The sequence below is a fragment of the Vanessa tameamea genome, chromosome 7 (genome assembly GCF_037043105.1).
Source record: "Vanessa tameamea isolate UH-Manoa-2023 chromosome 7, ilVanTame1 primary haplotype, whole genome shotgun sequence".
Lineage (NCBI taxonomy): Eukaryota > Metazoa > Arthropoda > Insecta > Lepidoptera > Nymphalidae > Vanessa > Vanessa tameamea.
The window spans coordinates 6,269,624-6,297,324 of NC_087315.1; the positions used below are offsets into that span (position 1 = coordinate 6,269,624).

Here is a 27,701-nt window from a genome sequence, read left to right on the forward strand (position 1 = left end):
AATTATCATTTGTAACAATTTTTCCAGTTGTTGTCTAATCACTTTTTGTTTTACTCAGCTTTGAATGTGTTAATTGAATGGTTTTTTTTTGTTTTGTTTAAAGGCACGATCGGAGTCTATGGCTTCAGTTTATTCGGGAGCGGGAGAGGGTTTGCGAGGGAGTGTGACGGTGCGAGGAGAGGTTCAGTTTTCGTTACTGTACAACTATCGGCTCGGAGCTCTGGAAGTTGGTGTTAAGCGGTGTCGAGATTTGGCTCCCATTGATGTGAAGCGAAACCGCTCGGATCCATATGTCAAGGTATTTATTTTGAACTCTCGCTTGACCTTATACAAACTTGACCCAATACACTTGTTGCAATTCCTATCATCATCATGAAAAAAATGTGTCCAAATAAATCTGCTTATAATTTAGCTGTCGCTTTCAATTCTCATAATATTTTTAATTCGCTGAGTGGGCGGAAACCGTGTCCAGATAAATCTAGATTTATGCACTGAAATCTTTTTCATGTAGTAAATGTACATTTACAGAATTTTATACTTTTCAACTACTTACCTATACCTATATACTTATAAGCATATCTTGACTAAAATCTGTTGCATTTTTAATTATTTAAATTAACAGGTGTTATGTATCGAATTGATGAATAGTACAAAACTTTTTGCTTTATTTTTTAAGTTACCTATTTTGTTTGAATGATAAAAATTTCTATTTTTGTTTTTTAATTTATTTGTGCTATAAATTTGGAGACTGAGTTTGGAGACTTTGGAGACTGAGCTCTGAAAAATATTAAAAACACTTTATAAATGAAAGTCACTTGTAAACGACCCGTCTATTTATTTTTGTAATTAAATAAATATTAAAATGCTCATGAATAAATATATGTTCATCTTATTGAGGTGACTTCTACTTTAAAAATATTTGTAGATTTTGGTGATGATTATTATCATGTGATGTTAAATACTGCTCGTGCGATGTTAAAAAGGATAGCAAATCCATTCACATCGGATTAGTTAAGGGATGGCGTAAGAAGGAACTCATATGTGTATATTTCTCAAATCTAATGTAACTCGTCCGTTCCAGGTCTACTTGTTACCGGACAAGTCTAAAACTGGCAAGAGGAAGACAAAGGTGAAGAAGAACACACTGAGTCCCGTGTTCGAAGAGACGCTGAGCTTCGCGCAGCCGCTCGCCTCGCTGTCCGCGCGGACACTGTGGCTGAGCGTGTGGCACGCGGACATGTTCGGACGGAACGACTTCCTTGGCGAGGTCACGTTGCCGCTGGCCGACGTCGTGTTCGACGACCCCGAGCCCATGTGGTACAAGCTTCACGAGAGGGTATGTTCATACTTCATATAAAGTAACAGCCCGCACAAGACATAACGCTCAATGCTAAGGTCTCCTCTTCCTTTGAGGAGAAGGTATGGAGTTAATTCAGCCATGCTGCTCCAATGCGGGATACATGTGGCCAATTTTATGAAATCAAACACATGCAGGTTCCCTCACGATGTTTTACTTGACCGCCGAGCATGAGATGAATTATAAACATAAATTAAGAACATGGAAATTCAGTGGTTCATGCTTGAGTTTGAACCTGCAATCACCGGTTAAGATACACGCTTTCGAACCATTGGACCATCTCATCTTATATACTCCATGTGTTGATTAATATCTCGTTCTTCCTAGATTTGCATCGATCTGTCTGGATAGTCTGGTTCCCCATTCGAATATTTAGTCAACTCAAATGTTTAATATAGATAAATATTTTCGAAGATATTACAGATTTAAAATGCAGGACGGTTTGTATTGTCGAATGACAAAAAGCTGTAAACGTTGTGTATAGACATTCTGTAGTATATTCAGTATCAGCATAATATCAGCCCTTGCGAAGCCGGGGTAGGTCGCTAGTACATTATATGTAGACAATTACAATATGTACACGCAATAGATATTTTAGACTTATGTACACAGAAATATTATAAGAATTGTAAAAAAAATAATTAAACATTCTTCAGGTGTGCTTATTGCTACCTAGAAAACTTTTAGACTAAAATTTGTTCAACATATTTTTTTTCTGTTCTGGAAATATTAAAAATATGGACTTCAATTTTTTCATTTTATTCAACGTAATTAATTATAATATGTGAAAAACCATCTTAGTTAAGTATAATTTTTCCTAGTACTTTAAGTATATCTTTAAGTATCATATAGACTTATTTGCATATAAATATGTGTATATTTATTTTATATATGCAGACGGAACAATTCGATGAGCACCAAGGCTCGCGAGGTGACCTCATTATCGGTCTAAAGTTCGAACTACAAGACGTCGCCCGCGGAAAGGGCACGCTACACGTACTTGTTAAGGAAGCCAAGAATCTCGTTGCTACTAAACCTAACGGTTTGGCTGATGTGTTTTGTAAAAGGTAAGCAAACATTTATTTTAAATAATTATGTTAATCACATTCCAAAATTTAAAAAATATATACAGCCATATGTAAATAAATAAGTTAACTGTTACGTTTTTTTAATTTAATAAGAAAATACAAAGAAATATGAATTAAAATTATCTTATTTTTTTATATTTAAAATCTGCATTTGTTCGTAATTGTTTTGTAATTATTTTAAAGTAAAATAATTCGTTTCTATTCTCAAGATAATATCAACGATTAAACTACCTATTCATTGAAAATTAATCGTTTCTGACTACATATTTTACTGATTATTATCAGTAGATAAAGTTAAGTAACACTATTGTTAAACTTGTTTACCTTTTAATGGCCTTTATCTACCCGTCAATCCCAGCTACCTGCTGCCGGAGCGCGGGCGGCTCGCGAAGCAGAAGACGTCGGTGAGCCGGCGCACGCTGAGCCCGCGCTGGGAGCACACGTTCGCGTACCGCGGCGTGGCGCTGCGCGAGCTGGCCACGCGCGCGCTCGAGCTCAGCCTGTGGGACCGCGACCGCCTCGCCTCCAACGACTTCATGGGCGCCGTCCGGCTCTCGCTCGGCACCGGTGAGACGCCGTCCGTTTCGTTGACGACGGCCAGGGGTCAACGACCATTGATCCCGGCTATTTATCGTTTTCATTAAAATGCAATTCAAACGTTTATGGGTAGCACCTTCGGCAACATCAGCTAATATATCTATATGTATACTCTACGTTTGTACGGTTTGAAAGGTAAGCGAGCTGATGTCCATTCAGACGCATGAGATATATGTTACTACGTGTAGTGCCATTGTCAAATTGTCAATGTGCGAGGAAACCATTTATTTCGAAACATTTATTCTTGAATTTTTCTGACAGACTTCAGAGTCATATAATATGTATAATATATATAGTATATGTCTTATAATATGAAAATTATAAAAATATCATAATTCAAATCATATATTCGTAATATTAGCTAAACTTTAATTCTGTTAGTAACACATTAAGTACCTGTTATTAACTTTTTAATTTTTGTTAGAAACGTATTTAATATGTATCTACAGCTGAAACTACATTATTCCAATAATAAATGTGTAACGTAATTTTAACATGTCTCTCAGGTACATACATGGGTGCAACAGTTAACTGGATGGACAGCGTGGGTAGAGAAGTTGCTCTCTGGCAAACTATGATGCAGCGTCCTAACTTCTGGGTCGAAGGTTCTCTTCCCTTGAGACCTCAATTGAATAACTAAATACAATTGTAAAATTTACATTGAACACCGATTCTAATTAAAATAGATTATTAAATTACATTTATTTTTCATTGTAAAGTATACACGCGACATTTTTCCACATATTACTTAATAGACTAAGAAATTGTTATCTCATTTGAAGTTTCTAAACGGAAAATTTTTAGATGTATTTTTTAATTGCTATAATTGTTAGATGAAGATTAATATGTTTTAATCTTGCATTTTACTATAATTATATTATCTCAGTGGGGACTATTTAAAATAATACTCTTATTTAGAAACTTTAGTGCTAAGTGTATTGTCTATTTCAGACCTGTAACAACATGTGCCAATCATGTCGTAATTTATTTAATACATAAGTTCGTGGTGGTTGAATATTGATGTTTTATTACGAAACTGCTAGATCTTTAATCTACACAATATATTTCATTCTTAATACTTACTTTTCTACTTGTATTTCGTTTAATATTTACACTCTGACACGATGTAGACTATTTTTAAGTATATTAATGACAATAGTATCCATCTTTAAACTGCCTATTAGGTAATAACTAGGGATATATGTTTAAGTTACGCATTTATAAGTAGGATTATAATGTACAAATTTAAGTTCTCATGAGTCCATAAGTTTCTGCTCATGCATATTGTGATTTATAAATATGTTAAAGTACTAATTAATAAGATGTCATATAAAGAAAGAGTGTTGTAGTTTAAATTGTTTTTGAAAGAAATATTAATGGTATATAACATCGAATTTTCCAGAATACGTCCATAGGTTTATAGCTAATTATTATAAATAACGTTACTAAGCTACTTAAACGTTAAGTATAGTACATTATTTTGTAATAAATATTTTTTATAGAAATATGATTATAATTGAAAATCAAAAACGATTAAATAAATAATTTTGAATATTTGATATTTTAATTTCTTCCCTTTTTCTTCTACTATGCTAATGTCTAATAATTTATGATCTACCAGAAGAAAGTGTAGAGGTGGAAGAAAAATCACCTATAATGCTTGTTCACTTTAAATAATATAAATTTAAGTATCTTATATATATCTACAGTACTTTGGCACGTGGTGACCGAAAACGCCAATGCCAAAGGACAATACGTGCACGTAGTCCTTTGTAGAAAAGTTAGTCCCATTAGGTACAGTTTGATTTAAACAATGGTTGTTAACCATGTACCTGAGGTGGGCCAGCTCGCTTTTATGATTCCTTATGATATGCTTGCCGATTGATTCGTGCATTGTCGGTTTTTCGAGCATACATAACAGCGCACATAAGTTTGCCTCCTATTCAGTAGTAACATTGATTAAACTGATTTATATTAAATTTAGAAAAATAAAAGTTAGTATTGTTAGTATAGAAATAAAATAAATAATATAATTCAACTTACATTGCAATCATTGCATGAACGCAAGTCGTAACCTGATAAGCTTATAACGGCAAGTTTCCGACTCCGCCAAATCAATAAATCTGCGTTGGGGCCACCGGCCAGGTATTTGTCCTTATAATAAAATTCCGCAGGTAATTCTAACTTTCCCGATTCATATCATCATTACATAGTATAAAACAAAGTCGCTTACCGCTGTCTGTCCCTGTGTATGCTTAGATCTTTAAAATTAGAAAACGGATTTTGATGCGGTTTTTTTTAATAAATAGATTGATTGATTGAGGAAGCTTTTATGTATAATATATGCATAATATAGTAGAGAAACACTGATAATTTTAGAGGTTTCTAATGTGATGTCGTAAATAAACACTTTTTTGCGCTTACATTGCAAACGCTGACTAAACCCTACGCGATAGATCAAAATATTGTACACCTTAAAAAGGTCTATCTCTTAGAGATAGCCCACAATAACCATTTTTTATCTTTTACTTATTTGTGAATATTAAAAGATTTTATCTTTCATTATTGCATAAGCCCTAAATATAAGGTAATTTAAATCATTCATAAATGTCGTCTACATTATAGTAGTTTATTATTAATTTTCGGTAAAAGTTAGGACTTCCAGTTATAAGGACTTGTGACTAAATATTGTGATTTATGGTTTTGTACTCTGTGCGGACAATAAGACTAGAGTCCAGACCAAATAAGAATTAGAATAACCAGTAGTGTATTATCTATGCAGTAGTGTCTATTGTCCATTGGTTATTGATGTGTATTTATTGTTTTGGATTAATATTTTAAAATTAAATATTTATTAACACCGCTTTTTTAACAAACGTTGAAAGAAGTAAAGTATAAAAGTTAACGATGTACATAATTACAGCAAAATATGTATTATTTGTTATGTTGACAGCAAATACGTTAAACTCAGGTATTTACGAATTTGAAACGCCCTATTTATTTATTTTTAATTTGCATTACATATACTTTATTTAATATAATATATTATATGTATTAATATTGTTCTAATTAATTGTAGTGAATTCTATAAATTGTTATCAATGCTCTGGAACTGACTCAAACGAACCCTTTGAGTGTAATGAGTATTTAGACACCGACACGGCCTTAATTCCAACAGATTGTAATAGTATTCATGATGCTCAATATTGCATCAAACATGTTGGAAGATTTGAAGGTATATAAAATCATAAATAGATATAAAACCTTGGTGTATGTTTAACAACTACTTATGGTTTTGGCTTAACTAATTAAATAATCACGTTTTGGGGCTACATATATTTGTGTTAATAAATTGAAATTTTTCTACAGCAGTCTCCATATATTGGAATAAAATTGACATTTCGTTATTTTAAAATATCACTTTAAACTGCTTTTTATCAGTGAATATTTTATTTTATAAATCTAATATTGTTTTGAGTATAAAATCACTATAACAATTTTAATAATTCTCAGTTAAAGGTATAGAATGTTTCCAATGTAATTCTTCATCAACATTGGAATGTAGTGATGGGCTTATGACCTTGGATGGTGGGATATTGACAGCGGTTCCTTGTGATCATGTCTACAATGCACAATATTGTATAAAATTAACAGGTGTTGACTAAACTACTAATATATCTCATTTTATAAAGCACATTAATATTTACATAGAATTATGTGTGACAGCTAAAGAGTGTAGCAATTAGCATATCTTAAAGAAAAAATTCTGATCAGTGTGGTTTTCATTTTATGTATTATTAATCTATGAAATTTTATGTTACAACCCTAACAGCTCATAAACCAATGTTGGGCAAAATACATTTTTTTCTGTCCAAGATAGACATACTGCCATGCTTTCCTTAATTTTGGCAAAATTAACTATATATTTCATTTTGCTCTATAGAATAGCTAAAATGGTCACATGAAAAATTTAGTACTACAATGACATTACATACTTAAGACTTGACATTCATAATTCTTACTGAGATGCAGAATTGGAATTGGTTTTTATATATAAGATTTTATGTCCCTTGTGCCTCTAATAACAGTGGCTTATGCCGGCATAAAATTAAATCTATTACAAATAGGTAATACTTTTCAGACATACTTACATATAAGCTTATAACCTGAATTCTAAGCACTATTCATTTAGTCGAAAGTGCTGTTTCTTCTTAGAAATCCTTCTAGTGGAGAAATAATATTTTGAGATTTAGATTTTAACTAAAAAAATAACATGTATGCATGTAAATACTGCAATAATTTGGTGCACAAACAGCTTTTAGAGTTTCACAGCACAGGGTACTGATCATCACTAACAATAAACTTTCCTGGAATATAATTTGGTAAGTACATGGTGAATAGCACCTGCATGCAAATGTGTTTAGTCCATGAAAGATAGAAAAAAGGGTGATTGCAATAATTTTTTTTTCTATGGAATATGTTAGTAGGTAGCTCATTTTATAACTCAATATGAGATTTTATGTGATGATATAGTTGAACGATTTTTTATTGTAGGTTTATTTCAACATTACATTAGTCTGTTTCTAGAATAAAAGCAGTTTTGGCAGTCATTGCAGAACTCAAGCCTCAATTTATATATATACATCATATTTTTGTTTCAGTCTAGATCTAGATAGATAGTATAGTTTATCTAGAAATGTGACATCTTACATATATGCATGCTCTATATGCAATAAATGTTTACAGTTACTAAGTTGTATTTTCAACAATAATTACCACTTATATTTTTAGTTACTTCCAAACTAGTTCCAAAGTTACCTTTTATTTTTCAGAGTTTATTTTTATTACAAGTCAATGATGACAAAGTTTTTAATTACCATAATTTGTATCAGTCTTTATTTATCTTTAGAATAATTTGAATGTACCTGTGTTATAGTACAATCTGAAAATTAAATAAAAATAATCTTAGGTTAGTCTATTTACATCTAATCTATTTTGGCAAGTAGCAAATTAATCTTGTCTTAAAAAATAATATAAAAAGTTTTAAATATACATATATAATTTCACATTTGTCTGAATAGGAAAGATTGATTTACACTAAATGAGCAGACACAAACATATTTCTATTGAAAAAAACATTGTTAGGATTTTCTGTTATGTATAAATAATTAAGTATCATTCTTGGACTAGTATAGCTGAGCTATATTTTATTAGGACTTGTACAAATGTAAAACTGTAAACTAAAGTTAATTTGGTTAGTTTATTTTGAAATGGTAAATGATTTGTACAACTTCCGATAAAATATATTATAATATGTAGAATATATACATATGCATGTATAACAAATGCATGTGTACACAAAACAAGCAGGTTTCTTAGAACAATTTCTTGGTCATATTTATAACTTAATTGTGTATATGTTCACTTATATTGTCTGTTTATTTTCTAGGTGGGATAAGTACAAAGAGATATTGTTCTTCTTTAGATTTAGGAAACTATTGCAATTATGTCCAACAGCCTGGGGATAAACTAGAATACAGGACATGCATTCATACATGTAATACCGATGGATGTAATGGTGCTTCTAGCATTCAAAGTTCTGCAATATTTTCATTACTAGTTTTAAGTATATCCATATGGATTATAAAAGTGTAGGTATTGTGACACTATTTAAGATATTTTTTTGAAATTGTGTTAGTGTTTTTATACTACCTCTTACAATTATGACTTTGTATATTAGAATCTCAATGTAATGTGACATTCCATTTTACAAATGACATCACTAAATATTTACAATTTTTAATAAAATATTTAAGAAATGTAACATTTTCATTTCAGTTAATATATAATAGTTAAAAAGTATATAATAGTTGAATATATATTTTTATTACGTTTGCAAGCTTTGCATAGACTACTAAGTAAATATATTTTTATGACATGAAAAATATAAATAAGCCTCTATGAAAAACTCTATATACTTTATAAACAGCTACTCAAAATCGTACGGTTATAATTTTAAGAGTTATGCCAGGTTTTTTAAAATGGCAATTAAAGAATTAATTGAATATAGTCAATATTTCGCCACCCAATTTATCCAATGAGCTCTCGGTATTATAACTTACGGCATACTTTTATTTCGCTAGCGTCAAGTCTAAATTTATTTTATTAATTATATGCTTTCAAAACATAAAAATTATAACTGTAACTTGATCGTAAAAGGCAGGTATATGCCACAGACTTTATACAAATCTACATATTGTTAGTAACAGTTTTTGAGTATTCATTATATTGTAGCGTGTAGCTATCGTTGAATAGCCTTCAAACCCACTATTTTCTATCATATTAAGCTATATTAAAAAAAAAACACTCAAAATATACCTACTACAATGTATCCAAGTATGACATGAAACAGGGATGTTATGGAGCTCCGTAACCGCAACCGATAAAAAAGTTAAGTTTTATTATTTTGTTTTTACAGTGATTAACTTAGAGAGTAGCTAATAGTATTTTAAAGGTTTTAGTTTTTTTCTGTGATTATATCTTTTATAACTACATCTTTAGGACATCAAAGACAACAGATAGATGTTCAAACATTTATTGAAAATTTGTGCTACACAAGCATAATATAAAAATACACAATAAATATTAACATAGACTTAGCCACAAAACTAAATAACTAATTTAGCTTATATGAAATAATACTTTTTGATTCATTTCACTTACCTAATATCGATGCTTTAAGTGGAATGTAATAAACTACAGTATGAAAATACTTCCCTTATTTTTCAAATATAATTTTAATAAATTTTTAACATGAACAATTGCCTTTACGATTTTGATAGACTACATATTTAGTATTAGTAGAGCTTAATGTCTCAAAATACATATAGTTTATTTTTGATGAAAATTGAATACTAATCTATTCTTTCATATATATTATTTTTAATTAGAAGCCATACATTTTGTTAAAGACATTGATTCTTATAAAAGCTAGCTTACTACAATTACGTTGATTTATATTTTAAGCAATCTTATATCTCAATTAAGCAGAAAGCTGTTCCAGGATGTAGCACCTACTCTAATTCACGTTTAAGAAACTAAACCATTTCATCTCAATATAATATGTACAAAAATTTCAGGTAACATTTTTTGTACACTTTATTTTTAAACTGTTCTTGGCAGTACATTTTTATGCAAATTACAAGTAGAAATACTTGATATACAATGATTAGAAAGTATTACAATAAAAAAATACTAGCTTCTAACTTTAGACAAAAACAAAAGCTACCATATGATATTTTAAATGCTTGTATGTAAGATAAAAAAAATTGATCAACCAGTGACTACATTTACATTCAAACACCAAAACCTAATTTGTAGACATTTCCTGTGTTGTACATAGTGTACATAGTGTCTGTAGACAAGAAATTCAGAACATCGAATATACCTAATATTACATTTTAATCAAACACATACAAAATTGTCACATAAAAAGAAACAAACATTTAAAATTAACAGGTAACAATAATTGTAAATCAGACTAAATTAATTACTAACAAATCAACTTAATAATAAAACTGGGAATAAACTTTAATCATGTGCTTTTTAAAATAGTGCTCTAAGCAGTATTGAATTAATTACATTTAAAAAAAAGATTTCATTCGTAATAACCGTACATGAATTGCACAAATGGAGCTAATTATAGTGTTTAAACGATCTTGTTTCGTTGATCTGCTCGCTTGCTTTCGAAAATTTTATTTATTTACTTTGCTCGGGCGCACATAAAATTCTTCAACATAAGCATTATATACGACGACACGGACAGAAAACAGAACAAAAGGCGGGTTTCTTAATATCGGAGAACAATCAGAGAATTCATAGCATATATGACAAAAATATCATATGCTACTTATCAGATAATAAAGGATAATTTTAATTTTCTATATAAGATGTAAATACAAACAATTTTACTAAAATTATAATCACAGTGTCGAGAGCAAAGGGACTTTTTTATTTTCGCAATTATAGTTGAAAGCAAGGGAGCGATTACGTCAAATAATACATTATTTTTTTTATAAAGAAATCATCACAACTGTCATGTCCTAATTTGTAATAACTATAGCCTTGTAATAATATTTTTATTATAATAAAACATTAGGCCATATAAGTATATAACATACAAATGTAAAAATACTATTATGGAATGATAATTTTGTTCCCACTGGGCTATCGCAAGTCAACGAATTTTATTCCGACAAGTTGTTGCGTTTACACAAATACGAGTAATTTTGTATCAACGAATACATTGAAATACATGTTACATAGTTAATAAGTCACGAAGAATCACATAATACATTGACATAGAAAAAAAAAAGAACCTATTTTATATGCCCAATGTTTTTTACACGGAGCAATATTATCACAAGTACACGAAGAATGAAGTAATAATAATAATATTTTGGTCAACATCTTGTGTACGAGTCTTATATAGTTCAATAAGTCACATTTTAAAAATAATAGTGGAGGATACATCTAGTATCGAAAATATCACTAAATATAAAGGTATCATTGCTGTATTGCCCTTTCTTAAGACAGCTCAAAGTATAATCTTATAATCCAATACAGAACCAACTATACTTAAAGTATACATCAAGCATTGTCTTGTTCGACAAGCTTCGACTTCTGGTTGGCACTACAAAATATTAGTACAAGTGAAGTCCACAACGATTGCCACAGGACACATTCCGCCGGACAAAGTTAAGCACACAGCTTTTAAGACTATTTCATAGTAATGTTTCACAATGCATTAGCTTTAGCATAATGTACTTCAGTTATATTATCTAACATAAAAAAGCCAATTTTCTATAAAGTAGGTGACTATTATATCATGAATCAAGTTGTGCCCAAAAATCAAATGCACAATATATAAAAAATATAATATTGTTTCAATAAAATTTAAAGTTATGTCACTTTTCGAGTAAAACATTAATCACAATCAACTAAATATTATCGATCCAGTTTGATATATAAACATTTGCAAGATCAATCTGAAAGGCGTCGTAGGCAGTGTAATGTTAAGCTTAGGTTTCTTGTTGTAGCCGCGATTGGAGAGACGCGATGTGTTGCTCCAATTCTCTCACCCTCTGCTGACTGTTCTGTAGCTGTCGCTTTACGATTCTCAATTCTTCGCCTTGTCGGTTGAAAGCGAGACGTAACTGGAAATTTTGCATTAAAAGCTTATACAGAATTAAAAAACAAAACAAAACAATTTTTTTACCAAGCCTTTGTTTTTAACAGAAACAACGTTATATTTTGTGCAATAAACAACAAATGTAAACACTTTGATTTATACATTAGACAATTTTTGATAAAAGTTTTCAAGGAAAAAAATGACAGAATTACACAACACGGAATCTAAGGGCGAAGCTGCACAATTCATTTTGTTCACTGTGAATTGTCTGCCAATTACAGGTCTGAATGTCATGTTACTTATGCCTGTAATAGTGGCCGACTCACCGTTCAAACCAGAACAAGCAGTGTTGCTGTTTGGTAGAACTGATAAGTGGTATCCATACAGATGAGCTTGCACAACGTCCTACCGACGATGATCAAACATTTGGATATAATGGGATACTCTACCTCATTCTCAGTGTTGAAGACATCTCCCTGGTTGATCTGCTTGTAAAGTGGCACGGGCTCCGTCTCGCCCGTCTGCTTGCCGAACATTCGTTGCAGCTGATGAAACTTCGTGTTCTGATTTGCGTTTGTCTTCTGACATTTTTCCGTTACTTGCACCTGTTTAAATAGACGGTAACTAAAATATTCTTACTATGTTTATTTTTTTTTAAAGAATAAGTTTATTTATAATTAGTATGCTTTTATTATTTCTTAGATCCTTAAAATATATAAATATTTATGGTGACAAAATGTATCTTGAATGGTTAGACAATTAAATATAACCGCCACGGATTGTAGATTTGCAGAAAACTGAATTAGTCCTTCATTACACATATTCAGTATTGACAATTGACATTGATTAATTTTGTGTAAACAACAAGGAAAAAACAATAAACCTGAGGCGTTTCGTTGTCATGGTTTTCCTGCCAGGTGGCCAGCGGGCGGTAGTCGGGCGTGGTCTCTCGGGAGAGGAACGCGAACTTCTTCCGGTTGTTGGCGTCCTGGGGTTGCAGCGCCGGCGCGTCCTTGTTCGTACGGGGCTTGTGAGTCGATATGGTCACACCTGTATCGTGTTACAATTTAACACTATTATATACAGCCAATATATACCTATATACCAAATGTAGATTAAATATTATTAAGAGTATAAAAGGAATGCATATCTTGTAATTTGGGTAACACTTATTTTACGTGTTTTTATAAATTTTAATTAAATGCTGTTTTTGTTATTTTAGTGCTAGTCAGTAGTTAATTTTTATTAACATATAACATAACATAATCAGCCTGTAAATTTCCCACTGCTGGGCTAAGGCCTCCTCTCCCGTTGAGGAGAAGGTATGGAGCATATTCCACCACGCTGCTCCAATGCGGGTTGGTGGAATACACATGTGGCAGAATTTCGTTGAAATTAGACACATGCAGGTTTCCTCACGATGTTTTCCTTCACCGCCGAGTACGAGATGAATTATAAATACAAATTAAGCACATGAAAATTCAGTGGTGCCTGCCTGGATTTGAACCCGAAATCATCGGTTAAGATGCACGCGTTCTAACCACTGGGCCATCTCGGCATTACTTTTATTAGTTGAAGGAATATCTAAACAAAACATTTTTTTAAATAATCTCACAAGGAACTTTTTTTTAATAAAAACAGTATAGGTGTTTCTATAATACTCTACAATAAAATAATTGCAGTAGCTGCGAGGTCTTTCCAGGCGCCTGGTGTGAGAGCGACAGTTACATGACGCGAACTTAACAACATAGTATCGGTCGGGCCGTACCGGTCTTCATGCTGATGAGCAGCGGCGGCGCGTTGACCCCGCCCAGCCAGTCGCGCGCGCTCACCGCCGGCTGCGGCGCCGCCGTGTCGGGGTACAGGTCCTCCTGCAACCCACGCACAGTCGCGCTCACTGCGTGTCGGTGAACTTGTATGATCGTAATTATTCTAGACCGATGTAATCTTGCAAGCAATTTTAATCCCTACCGTACAATCACGAAATACCTTCGAAACACAAATTGTTTCATTTGAACACACAGCAAGATATATTTGCAGTTGATTTTTTTATTGCCGTGGTACAAACGAAATAATTAAAAAAAAATAGACATAATTATATCCAATTTCGGTTAATAAAACTAGATTACACGGAAACTCAAGTTATATATTGCGACCAAAAATCTTTATCAAGACATTACCATCCTAATATTATGATGTACGTTTTGACTTACTTCTCGGTAGAATCTACTTTCCGAGCCGGTGGTACTGGTAGCTGTACATTTTCTACAATGTAACATGACGATTCAAAGTGCTCCTATGAGCCTACTCGCTTAGAGCCCACACTGCGTGTCGTACCTGGAAGCAGTCGGACTTGCGCGGCACGATCATGGAGATGGGCTCGCACAGGCCGCGCGACGTGTGCAGCTTGTAGAAGCGGAACACCTCGCACGCGCCCGTGTGCACGCCGCGCTTCGGCATGAAGCCCAGCCCGCGCTGCGCACGCGCACGCCGCACGTTATGAATATATAGTATAAGGAAATCGGTTCAGTTAATAATAACAATATAATAAAAACTTAAGGTTAATAATAATTAATTTATGTATGTACAAAAATGTTAACGTCAATTTTTAATGAATATATAATTTAATGAATTCGATTTTAATATTATTCACTTGTTTAGTTTACAAATATTTTTATGTCATTTATTAAACAAATCGATATACTACGTTTATCTTACCTGAGGATTTCCAGATAGAAACTGGTTCAGGAAATGCACGTATGGTGGCTCGTCGACCACCTCGTAGTAGCGTATGTTTCCATCACCTTTGCCAGCGAGATAAACCTGTTGGAAGTAATTATTATTCGACTGAACGATATGATGAAACCGTAGAAAATAATTTTCATCTTTTCTTTTATCGTCTGAGTAGGCGGACGGACAAATAGGCCATCTACGGATACTAAGAAATATTAACCACTAAATATTGCTATTTGGCGGTAGAACATTTGTTGAGTGGGTGGTACCCAGGTGGGGACATGGGCTCTCGCCACCCGCTGCGTCTCACCATGTTGGTGTCGTGGTCGTAGTAGGGGAAGACGACGCCGGAGGAGCTGTCGATGGTCTCCTGCAGCAGCGGCGCGGCCAGGCTGTGCTGGTCCCACAGCGCGTACTGGCGGTCGCTGTGGCGCGAGAAGCCCGTGGTCAGCACGCGGCCCTGGCTCACGAACGTGCACTTGGACGCCTTCGTGCCGCCGTGGCACGTGCCCTCCTGCGCAAACGAGTGCCGTACATTCTCGGGAACTTTCTAACTTGAAACCGAGTATGTCGTATTTTCGAGCATTCGGGACAAAGTGATACTGTGTGACTTTGGATATCGTTTTAAACAAATCCAGTTGCTAGTGTCATAAGTAATAAATTTTTTTAAACGACGAAACAAAAAAAGGAAGTTGTGTGTAATTAGACGCGTACTTTAAATGACCGCGCATAATTATTATTTTATTGGTTAAGATACATTTTGAAATTGATACCGTATGAATAAGGAAATAAGTTTCTATACATAAATGTAAAATAGGATGACTGTTATTAACCCAATAATTTTTACCAGTTAATCAATTCAACCACAAATAAATAGCTAAATAAGTCGAAAGGTTAAGTCATGGGACTTAACGTACGCCTGTATTTACAATGGCTCACTCAAACCTCAAACCAGAAAACAACAATACTACATAGAGCCTACTACTTTATTTATATTACAACACTATTCCACTCAACTACATATAAAAATTTTTATTCCAAATTACCGATAACAATTACGCATTTTAAATGACATTTTGGCAGGAATCCATAATGAGTACCATAGATTACTTTAGATTGCGACCAATGATGTATCTTCAATTCAAGGTCAAAGTTTATTTCGCATTACTCCTGCCATTGCATTGGATATAAAATAATATGGAACAGTTCATAAACAATAGAGAATAAATCGTCAACTAATACAATAAACAATAAAATCTGTTATACTCTATTTGAATAGAATTTAGATAGCGTTTTATTATATAGACTTACCGATAGAACGATCCCTCGCCTCGGTTCGATAACCCTCAACTTCTTGTCCTTACAAGTGGTAGCGAGCAGCGATCCATCGCGGTTGAAGGACATGCAGTAGATGACGTCACTGTGGCAGTCGATCACCTTCACCGCCTCCCCTTTGCCCACGTCCCATACGAAGATCTATAACGAAAAAAAATCATCTAGTGAGCTTCCTAAAAGATATTATAAAGCGTTTTCCACCATAGATTGACTCAAAACGTAAAAAAAAATATTTAATAAAGAGGTTTTACACTTTGCTTATTAAGTGTAAAAAATTTGAAGACCTGAAAACCGACAAAAGAAACTCAGCGAGGTAATTTTTTTGTCTCAAATTTACCAATGTATGTATGTGATGAAGTGATGATTATTACTGAAATTATATTTGAAATGAGCAGGCAATCGTTCCATTCGCAAGGCGTTCGATCATCTAAAAAATCATTGGTATTGGAATATCCCTTAGCAAGAAAAAAATCCTAGACGATTTTTTAAAATTTCACCATTGAATATTTTTAACGCTTACTAGAGTCCCTGTTGTTAAAGCGTATACATTGACCCGCAAGAGTGACTAAATTTTTGTAACAGGTAATAGAAGCTAAAGTTAATATATTTTCCTTGTTAACTTTATATGTACGTAACAATTTCTATACATATTATATAACGTTAGCAAATATATATTGAGAAGAATTATGATTAAAGACAGGGGCGGGTCCGGCCATATTGCTTTTTGGGCTTCAGCCCAGGGCCCCAGCTAAGTCATGTCAATGTCAAAAATAGACGATAATTCGAAAGAATCCATAACTTTATTAAATTAAACAGATCGTATGGTTTGCAGCCCTACGAGTCCTGCAATTAATCAAACCCATTTTAATAAATTAATTCAAGTCTACGTTCAGATGTCTTAGCCCTTTGGGCCCCTGAGTAGTGTTAGCCCAGGGCCCCCTAAACTTCCGGTCCGGCCCTGATTAAAGACATATACAATATACATAAGTTAAATAATTGCAATATATTTGAGAAAAACAGGTTTTGTTTCAATACAGATTGATAGACCCTTTAAATGTATTTTTTTTAAATAACGTTAAATGAATACTTACCAAGTAATCGAACCCAGCGCTAAGTAAGATATTTTCAGCAGTAGGATGCCATTCAATGTATGCAACTCTGCGCTTGTGTCCGTGCAACTCTACGAGCCAGTCGGTCAGGTGCATGGATAAACCTCCATCCGGAATGTGCCATAGTTTTACCTACATAACCATAACAATAAATAATAGCAACACACGAATACATAGAACGATCGTTCTGAATGATAACAGAATTAATTTTTAAAAAGCAGAGTTTCCAATACTTATTTATCCGTATCTTATATAAAAACTTTACTTTTCAATAAATTAACTATCAAATGAACCATTTCACAGTGAATAGTTTTTATACTTTGCTTTTTGCTTGTAGGAAACGCATAATTTTAAATACTTTTCGTACTAATAGTAATGTATTGGGAAGGTGTTGTTTTTTATTATAATGTCAGTATTAATAAAAAAATTATATAAGATCTTACGTCCCTTGTCCAAGCTGACAACACCTTCCTCTTCAATACACAGCAATACAAAATATTTATTAAGTTTCACTAAGTCTTATTATGTACAATGTTCTTTTTCGTTTCTGGCAACATTACTGAATATTCTGTAAGCATGCCTAATGTATGCGTACAGTTCCTTTATAATATTTTATAGGTATGTATGACTGAATTTCAAATACACTTTTGAAACATATTTTATATATCAAGTGGTTCTAAGTCCATAGAGATAGCATATATTGACGGTTTCCATTATTACTTAGTGCTGATAACAAGCATTATCAAGTTCACAAATACAATTTCATTTAGAAATATAGTATAGTCATATATTGTTTCTAATATCCTCGTGATAAAATCATCATCGTTAGAGTCCATACACCTTTCATGAAGCAAATTTAACCGATGTATCGAAATATCTTGTCAGACATAAAAAACAATTATCAGTTTGTCCATGTAAATATAAAATGTTTATATTAAGTATAAATTGAATATCGTTCAATATATAGAAAATCTATACTAATAAATTAGGAGGCTGTTTTATTCAAGCGCTGCTCGAGCAGTTCTGTTTTGTTTACACAGTGACTTTGAGAGATTCAGATTAGAAGAATGTAGAAACTACCCAAGCCAGCTAAGGGACCGCAATCACCGAGGCGTACCTTAACTTTGCCTACAAGTAATTAAATTTATCATTACTTGTGCTCACGTTTTCTTTAAGCACTGTGCTTTATACTCTCTATGTCTTCTATGCACCGTTATCGCTTCAACTAAACCGAAGATGTACAATCGTTTTTTTCGCTTTAACCGCAATCTACATCGACTAAATCGTACTAAAACCTCGTATTTAACTGTCAAAAACAGTTGGAATGGAACACGACCGCGTAATGGGTGCCATTTTCCACGGGCTAATTGGAAACCTGTATTAAAATTGTAACGAAATTACCGTGCAGTCATCGGAACACGAGGCTATGATGTTATCGTTGAACGGATTCCATTTGATGTCGAGTACCGGGCCTTTGTGGCCCGTGACGCGACTCGCATTGAAGTCTAGCCGACCAGTCTGGAAAAATTAAGTTTAATTAGTTTCATCCAAATTTATTAATATATTTGGGTTTTATTGCAAGTGTTTTTTTTCTTGTCTGCTTTTTTAACATCTACTTACTTTCTTGATCTTTCTAAGCCAATGAATTTATACTTATTTAGGTAAAATATATGAAGACTTAACGCTGTAAATGTTTACCCCCTTAGTCGTGCATTATTTTCATTAAAATTATTACATTACGAGTGACTTTGTACAAAGTATCTTTGTCTGATTATTATAAAACGCGAATTAAAAAAAAATAAAATTAAATTACTCTAGCAAATTTACCTCTATGTGTATAATCGAAATATTTCTGATATAATAAACGTTGTTCGTCATCCGGAATTGAAGATAGCTGCGAACGAGTTTATGTTCCGTCAAGCGTTGTTTATGATGGTCACAAATCCGTATTTGAATTTGGCAATTATCATAAATAAACCATAACAAGATTATGGTGGAAAACGTTTGAAACGGTGTTATTTGCGCAGTACCATATGGTATGTTATCATAGCAATAAAATTATTGTTATACATTTAGGGTCTTGATCGGATACGTAATTTATTCAATAAAATTAATACCAGCTGTTTGCCTAAATAAACATATAGTTTAAATCTGTCAGAACACTTCGTTATGTCATCTCTACTACATATTGAAACAATTTGATAAGTCAAAGCGACAAGTTTTAATTTCGTGCAATGACAATGTAGCGACGAATGAGTGACAATTACAAGAAGTAATTACTTCGTAATTCGACACACGAACGCCGTGCTCTCTTGAGACAGATAACTGTGGCAATATTATATTTCGGTTTAATTTCCTCACGCGAGCTATTAGTTTAATTTCACTAAGAATACGGTCAGTCGCGTGTATTAAACTAAACATATAAAATACTTTATTTAGACTTAAGACACAGCTTAAACCAGTAGTTCCCAAACTTATTTTTCTCGTGGACCACTTTCAAAATTTTACTGATTTCGGTGGACCCCCTGCTGCTACATTTCTACCACATTCGTAAAGTCGCCAAAAAATAAAAATTGTGTCGCTCCTGAATTCCGTCCCTATATTCCGATAGGTCAAATAAAAACGAAAATGGTACATTTTATAACACTTAATTTATTAAAAGAATAGAATTACAAGAAAAAATTAATAAGGTAATATAGGTTCAGGTCATAATTTTAATTAATGGGAAGGATGTATTTGATGGAGTATCAGCAAACGATAAATGTTTGGCTTTATTTTTGTGAGCAATAACTGCAAATCCCCCCGCTCTGTGATGTTTAATTTGCTCCTTTTTTTGTTAAGAGGTTTGTAACGACACAAAAACTCCTTTCGACAAGGTATGACGAGGGAAAAGCTATTAAAAGTTTCCCTTTGATTTCCCACAGTCCAGGATATTTTTCGGGTATTTCTGCTTGCAGCCAAAATGTTTGGTAGCCTTTTCTAAATTTCACCTTCAGCTCCTCATTGGTGCTTAGCTCGAGCAGCTCCTCTTGTAATACAACATTGGCCACTTCCGTTTCATCAAATGGATTTATGATCCATGGTGGTATATCCATCGTCAGCATATCTTCAAACCTGGTTTTGAAGTCATCATGCAGGGTACTTAAATGTTGACTGTAGGTATGAATATCCCCAACAATACATTCTACCTGCGACAAGTTTGGAAATTGAGAGAATTCGCGCCGACTAATGTTTTGCTTCATAAATTTCAATTTGCCAAGAAAAGCTGAAATTATCCCCTTTGTTTTTATTAAATTCAGACTGTCACCTTGTATCTGCAAGTTAATATCATTAAATGTTTTAAACAAATCTGCCAAATACGCAATGTCGGCTTTGAATTTGATCAAGTTTTCTTTTAAATCTGGATCTCTACTTTCTAGGAACTCTAATAGGGAATCGAAAACAGAGTAAAATCTCGTTAAGCATGCACCTTTCGACAACCAGCGTACTTCAGTATGTAAGAGCAGCCGTTGGAAGTCTTCATCATTTTCGTCGCACAATTGAGCAAATAAACGCGTATTCAATGCATTGCTTCATCATTGATTTTGTTGACAGCTTTTATTACAAAATGAAGAGATTGGTTCAACCTGTCACTTAAATGTTTTGCCACAAGATGTTGTCGGTGGATTACGCAATGAATAGCTGTAAGTCCTGGTATAATTCTTTTGAGATGACTTATAAACCCACGATATCGCCCGACCATTGCAGGAGCTCCGTCTGTTGCCACTGAAATAATGTTTGTAAATGAAATCGATTTTTCCGTAAAAAAATTACTCAGGACATTAAATATTGATTCGCCTTTAGTGTCAGTCTCCAAAGTTCTGGCAAATAGCAATTCTTCGTGAATTTCTTCCTCCATAATAAATCGGACATATGCCAATAATAATGCTTCAATATCGGGTAAGGTTGACTCGTCCAGTTGCATAGAAAAATGAGTTTTTTTTGCAGATGATTGCACAAAAAATAATTCGATATAATGGAATTCTTTTTAGTACGTCAAATGGAGATTTGTGCAAAACAGTTTTTAAAACCTCTTCAACAGCGGGTAAAATTAATTGTTCTCCGATAGTGTGCGGTTTTCCAGATGTTGCTATAAGTAATGAGATATTGTAAGATGCCCGCAAGCCATCATCGTTACTTTGAGATGTTGAAGCGAACATACTGTGCATGGTGGGTCTCTTTTCATATTTTTCCTTCAATGTTTGAAAATATTTTAAATCTTTACCTATTTTATCAGTATAACACCTTTTTAGTTGATCTTCGAGCTTTGATTGTTTCATAGAGTCATTGCTCAAAACTTTGTTTCATAATAGGCACATGGGCAATTGTTTGTCTGCCTCTGATAGAACAAAACAATATTTCAAATAATCGACACTATATTGTCGACATTTTTTTCTTTACTGTAGCCATGTTTCGTGTCAGTTACCTTACCTGTAAAAAAAATGTTTTAATAACCAAGTTTTTTTCTGAATATAGGTATCACACCGCAGCCTTTGTCAGCACGCGGAAATAGAATTACGGCTTGTAAAGGGACCAACTAATAAACCGCTAAGACAAGTACAGACGTTTTCACAAAACGGTATCAATTTTAAAGTACCTAATTTACCACTAATTTTTAATAGTACAAATAGAAATTGGTGTACTCAGTATCGAATACTGATAAAAACGATAACTAACATTTCATCAAATCAATGAGTTCACGCGCTCCGTGTATTTGCGTATTTTTTGTCTGCGGCTGCATTGTTAAAACGTGACAAACTGGCATCGAAGCTCAAGCCCCTCCCTTTTCCCGTCGCCCGCGCACCGCTCGCTCTTTCCGAAAAGGAATAGTTTTGATAAAATAGTTACTTCAAAATCAATTTAAAATGATTGTGAAATTACTGTTTTATAAAATTAGTAGTTATTTGCAAGAAAAATTACAAAATTAATTGCTCTGCAATATTGCTTATTCGGCCTTTTTAGAGAGGTAGTGCTTTTCTCATGAAAAAACAATCGTGAAATAACGTGCTGTGTTTGTCTTCAAATCGAAAGAGGACAATTAAAATATCTGTAAGTTACTAAGGTACCTATCTATACAAGCAGTTGTGATCAATCGACTAGTACACGTAAACAAAATACTTAAGTATTATAACAAAAAAAAGGTACGTACTTACTTTTCTCCGGCACTAGCAAACACTGATATAAATTTTCTCACACCTTTTTTTCGAAATTCCGGAAACAAATAAATGAGTTTGCCTTTGGCATCAAGTATTTATAGTGGTGATCAAGTTCATGTCTGAACAAGCATTAAGCATTGTCGGGCGGATAGCGCTTTGCAAGTCTGTACACGAAATTGTAAGTAATATCAAATACGCAAGTTTGGACAAGTAACAGTCGCTCGCCTTATTAAAATATTATCTGCTTAGTTAGGTACTTAAAACAATGTAGGTAGGCCCTTATAAAAACTATGCTTACATTTTTGTTCTTTACTATCAAAAGCAGATACATTTTCGTGGACCCCCATTTTTTATTCACGCCTACGTAGACCCCCAGCAAGACTTCCGTGGACCCCTGGGGGTCCACCTGGCCACTTTGGGAATCACTGGCTTAAACAAATGAGTGCAGAAAGCAGACATTTGGAATTGAAAGGTGTGAAGTTGTGTTAATTAACTCTTACGAAGTCGGGACGGGATGCTAGTATATTATATTTGCGCCGTTCGCTTAACGCTCTGCATGTGCAGTGTTACATTATTTCATTATGATAATATGTTAATGCTTTTGCGGTCATGAACTACTAATACAGCATGACTACGAAGAATAAAATATGTTGGAGCGACTACGTGTATTGTTTCAATCAATGTGTGGATGGTCCGAGGTTAAATTATCATTGATATTGTTCACACGTTTAGATATTTGTTGATTTAAACGAAATTATTCAGTATTGATAGCTTCCGATTGTTCATGAAAATCTGGTATAGTTTACATTTATAATATGAAGCGTTAGTGGACATATGGTTGAACGAACTAATTTTTGGGAAGTACCCTTTCAATTCGAATAATTATTTATTCGCACTGAACTGGTAATTACTACCAGTCGTATCTGCCAGGAAGGTTATTAAAGTATAATAAGTACATAAAATCACGGTACTCTAAGGGCTATAAATATAAATAAATAAGCCTCGTGTAAATCATGGTAAATTAAACAGGTATGAAATAAACTCGAGTCTTTTACTTACGTGGTCTAATGGCAGCACGAGGAAGGCACCGCCACCAGCTACCTCCGTCACGATCGCCACGAACTTAGGATTGACCGCACAGAAGTTGGAATCGTGGGCATTCCTTGTTATCTTTATGTTATCATAGCATCGTTCCCGCTTGAATGGCACTCCGTATACGTGGCGGAACTTGGAGCTTCTCACCCCACGGAACCATACCTAAAACATATCATTATACCATTTATGTTTAAAATGCTAATAGTAGTAGGCAAAGTACAGCATGAGATCCTGCCGGTTTCCAGCCAAGAAATATATTAATATTCTTTATTTGATGATATATAAAAACGTGAAAGAACTATGTGCAAGGTAAACCGTCACCAAGACGCCATTTTCTTACAAACCAAAACACATAAGAGGACCAAAGAAAACAGTCGATTGGTTTTAAATTATTGCTAATGCTAATCATGCCAGTGTAGGGAAACCTTATCAAAGTCCTTATCAGTTGCCGTTATTTGTAAATGTAAATTATCATTTATGGAAAAAGTGCTCACAAATTCATTGCGCTTTTATTGCAAATTTGAAAAGATATTGATTTAATTAAATCTCATCTATCTTTGCTCTCTAGTCTTTACCAATTAATAAAAACCAACCAAATACATTTAGTGCCGGGTTACGCACACCAAGAACGTACAACTTGACAAATTGTCAAAGTTACATAAAGATTCACATAAAATGATGTTCAGTTAACACTATAAAGGTGATAATTAGCTGTATTGTTGAAATATTTTTCTCATGCCTTCAAAAAAGCGCCATGTGAACTTCCAGGGGAAAACACAATGTACTCGAAGTAAGAGTTACTAATAACATAATTAACAATTAAAGTTAATTCAGAGTGCGGAAAATATGTAATCACCAACTGTATGTAAGGTTGTACCACTTGTGACCTATGCCAGTAACAGGTTCGATCCTGATCTCTTAAGACTACTGCCGTACCCAATTATAATATAAGAATACTTGGAAACAGGCATTGATAGTATTCTTTAATAAATAATTAAAATGCATAAAATTAACTAAAACCCAAAATATATACTCAATAAAAAAATGTTGCAATTTTCTTAAACAAAAAGCATTTATTCCTTTGATAGCTTACGATAAATATTTTTTAAAAAAAATAAAGCTTGTACCTGAGAATTAGTCATGTCGTCTCCACTACTCGGGTGCGATTTCAAAGCATGCACTACAAAAGATTCACACTCCAAAACTATGAACACTGTGCATTTTACAAAACATAATCACGTAAACAAAGTAATGAAAATTCTGTCGCCCACATCACGAGCTGCGATATAAACACTGAAAATATTAAAGACACAAAAAAAAAAATGATAGACAAAACGGCTACATGAAATTGTGCAAATTAAAGTAACAATACAATACGTAATAGACGTTACATTGCGAATCAACGTTTAAGCAATATGAAACTGTTTTATTATGATAGCGGCAGAGACGCGTGCCTAGAGCGGCAAGCGAAAAAAAAGTGAAAACGCTTTACGATGTAGACTGATGCTGGGACTTGAGAAATTATATTCATTGTGCTGTGTAGCGATAGACTGAATATCAATTAAGTACAATTTAACTAATAAAATTTATTACGTAACGAGTTTTATGCAACACCGTTTAAATATCTTTATAAAACATATGTAAATTTTAAAATAGAAAAGATGCGTTTATGTATGTTATTTTTACTGTAGTCATTCATAATAATTATAATTTAGAAATTTGTTGTTAAATTATCTAATGGATGGTAAGGTGAAATTTAATGGACAGGGTTTGAGCTTATGGTTTTAAATATGATAGTTGATAAAATCAGAATTCAAACTTAGCTATATTTTTTCTAATATTTGTATTATTTTTATTTTAAGCACAGTAGTCAAACAAATTATATTTCAAGTTGGCTAGAAATAAATTATATGGAATAGTATTTGAAGTCTATTCACTTTTATTTACCAATAAAAAATGCCAAACAAATTTTTGTATACCGTAATTTAAACAACCTTCTCTTGGATTACTTCTTTTAAAATTATTTTTAACACAAAAGAATACAGATTTATGATAACAATGTTAAACCCCATCATTCCCCAAAACCCAATTTTGGTGCTATAGCTCTTCTTCCTTTCCACTGACCATATGTATCAAGTGGTTACACTTTTAATCATAGAGATATTGATTTTTTTTTATTAATGTCAGATTGACCATTGCATTCCTCATTTTTTTATTTACACCAAATTTATAATTTTTTTTTTTAAAGTATATAAATTATTTTGCTTAATCAGTAACAACTACTAAATAGAATTACAAAAAACAACATTCATTTAAAATGAAAGCATAAATAGAAATCTAATATAACTTTATGTAACAATACATTAACATGTGCCCAGTGATAGCCATTCTCTAGTTTTACCGATGGATTACTTGTGCTTAACTGGTAAGACTGCAGACATTCATAAGCCACTACTGTTACATCACAGATAATAAAGCAGTTACAAAATAACTAAACAAAGCAAGACATCTGTATATATAATGTAACCATAACAGGGTACATACATTATATAATTTACTTGATAGTGCTATGATAGTACTGGAGTTGATAAATGAACTTTTTTTTAAAATTTATTTAGGTAAGGTAAGCTAATGGGATATCTCATTGTGCTTGCCTTTAGCCATTTTTTTTATGAAATATAAGTCATTCCAAACACCGTCAGTGCTTACACAGGCGCTCACCCTTGAAACAAGAACACGGTACAAACAATTACAGATGTATAATAATAGGACTTCTAGCAACTGTTTTTTACTATCAGGATAAAACTGAGATAGATTTGTACAAAAACTAAACAATGTGTCTTAGTTTATATAAACCTAATAGGTCGAGTTGACCACTCAACACCACAGCGTTTGCTGCATGTAGTAAGAGTTTGACAATTTATTATTTTTTAATTTTGAGACTGGTAAATGTGTAACCAATTTTTTTTTTAAAATGATTTAGTCCTTCTTGCGTTTGATTTAATTGTGATCGGCGACTGTTTAATTATGCCATCTTTGTTATTTATGAACTCAATTTCAAGTTAAACTACTTTGTAAATTATGTAATATAAAATAACTGAATAGTATTTGTAATCCAGATCTAATTGTATCACATCATGAGTTATTAAAAATGTTGCAGTTATGATTAAATAAGTAAAATAAAGAAACCTTGTGTAACTTTTCTAATTTAACCGAGGTTAAAAGTACTTTCTATTGTTATTTAATGTTAATTATTTTCTGTTTTATTTTTAATGATATCCATTTTTAGGTCAGTATACGATTTTTTTATGATTAAAAAAAAGGGATTTTGTAAAGTTATGGATAGATTTGAACTTAATTAATAGTTTGATTTTAAATTAATAAATAAAAATTATTTATTCTTAATCTCAAATATTTCTAATAGTGTAATTATTTAATCTTATCTAATGTACTACATACTAGTCTAACATGATAGAAAACTAATATTCTAGCGATCAATAGCTTGTGGTATTAAGCTATACATAAGCCGATTTATTTTTTATAGATCTTACCTTAGCGGCAGGTTTATTACAAGCTCTTACATCAACGAGTGCCGTCCCTTTTGCTGGACTTTTTTCAGATAAATTTATATCTATACAATTAATTTCTCTTATCAAATCATCCTTTACCGGAGGCATATCCCTAAGCAAAACCTAATATTTGAGGAATAAAAACTATTGATTGCATACACTTTATAAAAAATTAATAGACTCTTGATTTAAGAGGTCTAGTGTCGCTAAAGTTTTTAAGTTTTCTTATTAAAATATAATATTACTTTACAATTCACAATCCGCATGATTAGCATCACATCACGAACAAAAAATCGAATTAAGACTAGTTTCTCATTAGGGTTGCCGGTTCATAAAAAAAATCCCCGATATAAGCTTTAATACCCCGAAAAAAATTAAAGCTATTCTATTAGTATTTATTATTAATTTAATATAGACAGTGTTTTCTTGCGTT

General features: G+C 32.8%; 3 protein-coding genes across 6 annotated transcripts in view; 2 read left to right on the forward strand and 1 right to left on the reverse strand.

The window, feature by feature from the left end:
• Nucleotides 1-4,596, forward strand: part of LOC113401344 (uncharacterized) — a 59,199-nt gene extending 54,603 nt beyond the window's left edge. For all 3 annotated transcript variants that reach the window (XM_026641217.2, XM_026641215.2, XM_026641218.2), the window contains 5 exons: nucleotides 104-298; nucleotides 1,082-1,336; nucleotides 2,255-2,424; nucleotides 2,804-3,012; nucleotides 3,549-4,596. In XM_026641217.2, the coding sequence (XP_026497002.2) occupies nucleotides 104-298; nucleotides 1,082-1,336; nucleotides 2,255-2,424; nucleotides 2,804-3,012; nucleotides 3,549-3,682 (963 nt within the window). In that variant the 3' untranslated portion in view covers nucleotides 3,683-4,596. The remainder of the gene's footprint in view (nucleotides 1-103; nucleotides 299-1,081; nucleotides 1,337-2,254; nucleotides 2,425-2,803; nucleotides 3,013-3,548) is intronic.
• Nucleotides 4,597-5,821: 1,225 nt separating this feature from the next.
• Nucleotides 5,822-8,859, forward strand: Bou (boudin). The gene is made up of 3 exons (XM_026641249.2): nucleotides 5,822-6,013; nucleotides 6,122-6,277; nucleotides 8,492-8,859. Exons 1-3 carry the CDS (start codon nucleotides 5,950-5,952, stop codon nucleotides 8,695-8,697), a joined length of 426 nt encoding a protein of 141 aa, XP_026497034.1. The 5' UTR covers nucleotides 5,822-5,949; the 3' UTR covers nucleotides 8,698-8,859.
• A 762-nt stretch (nucleotides 8,860-9,621) lies between these two features.
• LOC113401359 (coronin-2B-like) lies at nucleotides 9,622-27,589 on the reverse strand. Of its 2 annotated transcripts, XM_026641244.2 has the most exons (13): nucleotides 27,251-27,589; nucleotides 24,827-24,992; nucleotides 23,664-23,861; nucleotides 18,811-18,927; nucleotides 17,392-17,541; nucleotides 16,277-16,441; nucleotides 15,276-15,479; nucleotides 14,951-15,055; nucleotides 14,570-14,707; nucleotides 14,001-14,103; nucleotides 13,116-13,282; nucleotides 12,682-12,837; nucleotides 9,622-12,257 (listed from the first exon to the last, which is right to left on the reverse strand). In XM_026641244.2, the coding sequence occupies exons 2-13, from the start codon at nucleotides 24,839-24,841 to the stop codon at nucleotides 12,123-12,125; spliced, it is 1,653 nt and encodes a 550-aa protein (XP_026497029.1). In that variant the 5' UTR covers nucleotides 24,842-24,992; nucleotides 27,251-27,589; the 3' UTR covers nucleotides 9,622-12,122. The 2 variants fall into 2 exon arrangements, with proteins under 2 accessions (XP_026497029.1, XP_026497028.2); XM_026641243.2 differs by lacking the exon at nucleotides 24,827-24,992.
• Nucleotides 27,590-27,701: the final 112 nt, after the last annotated feature.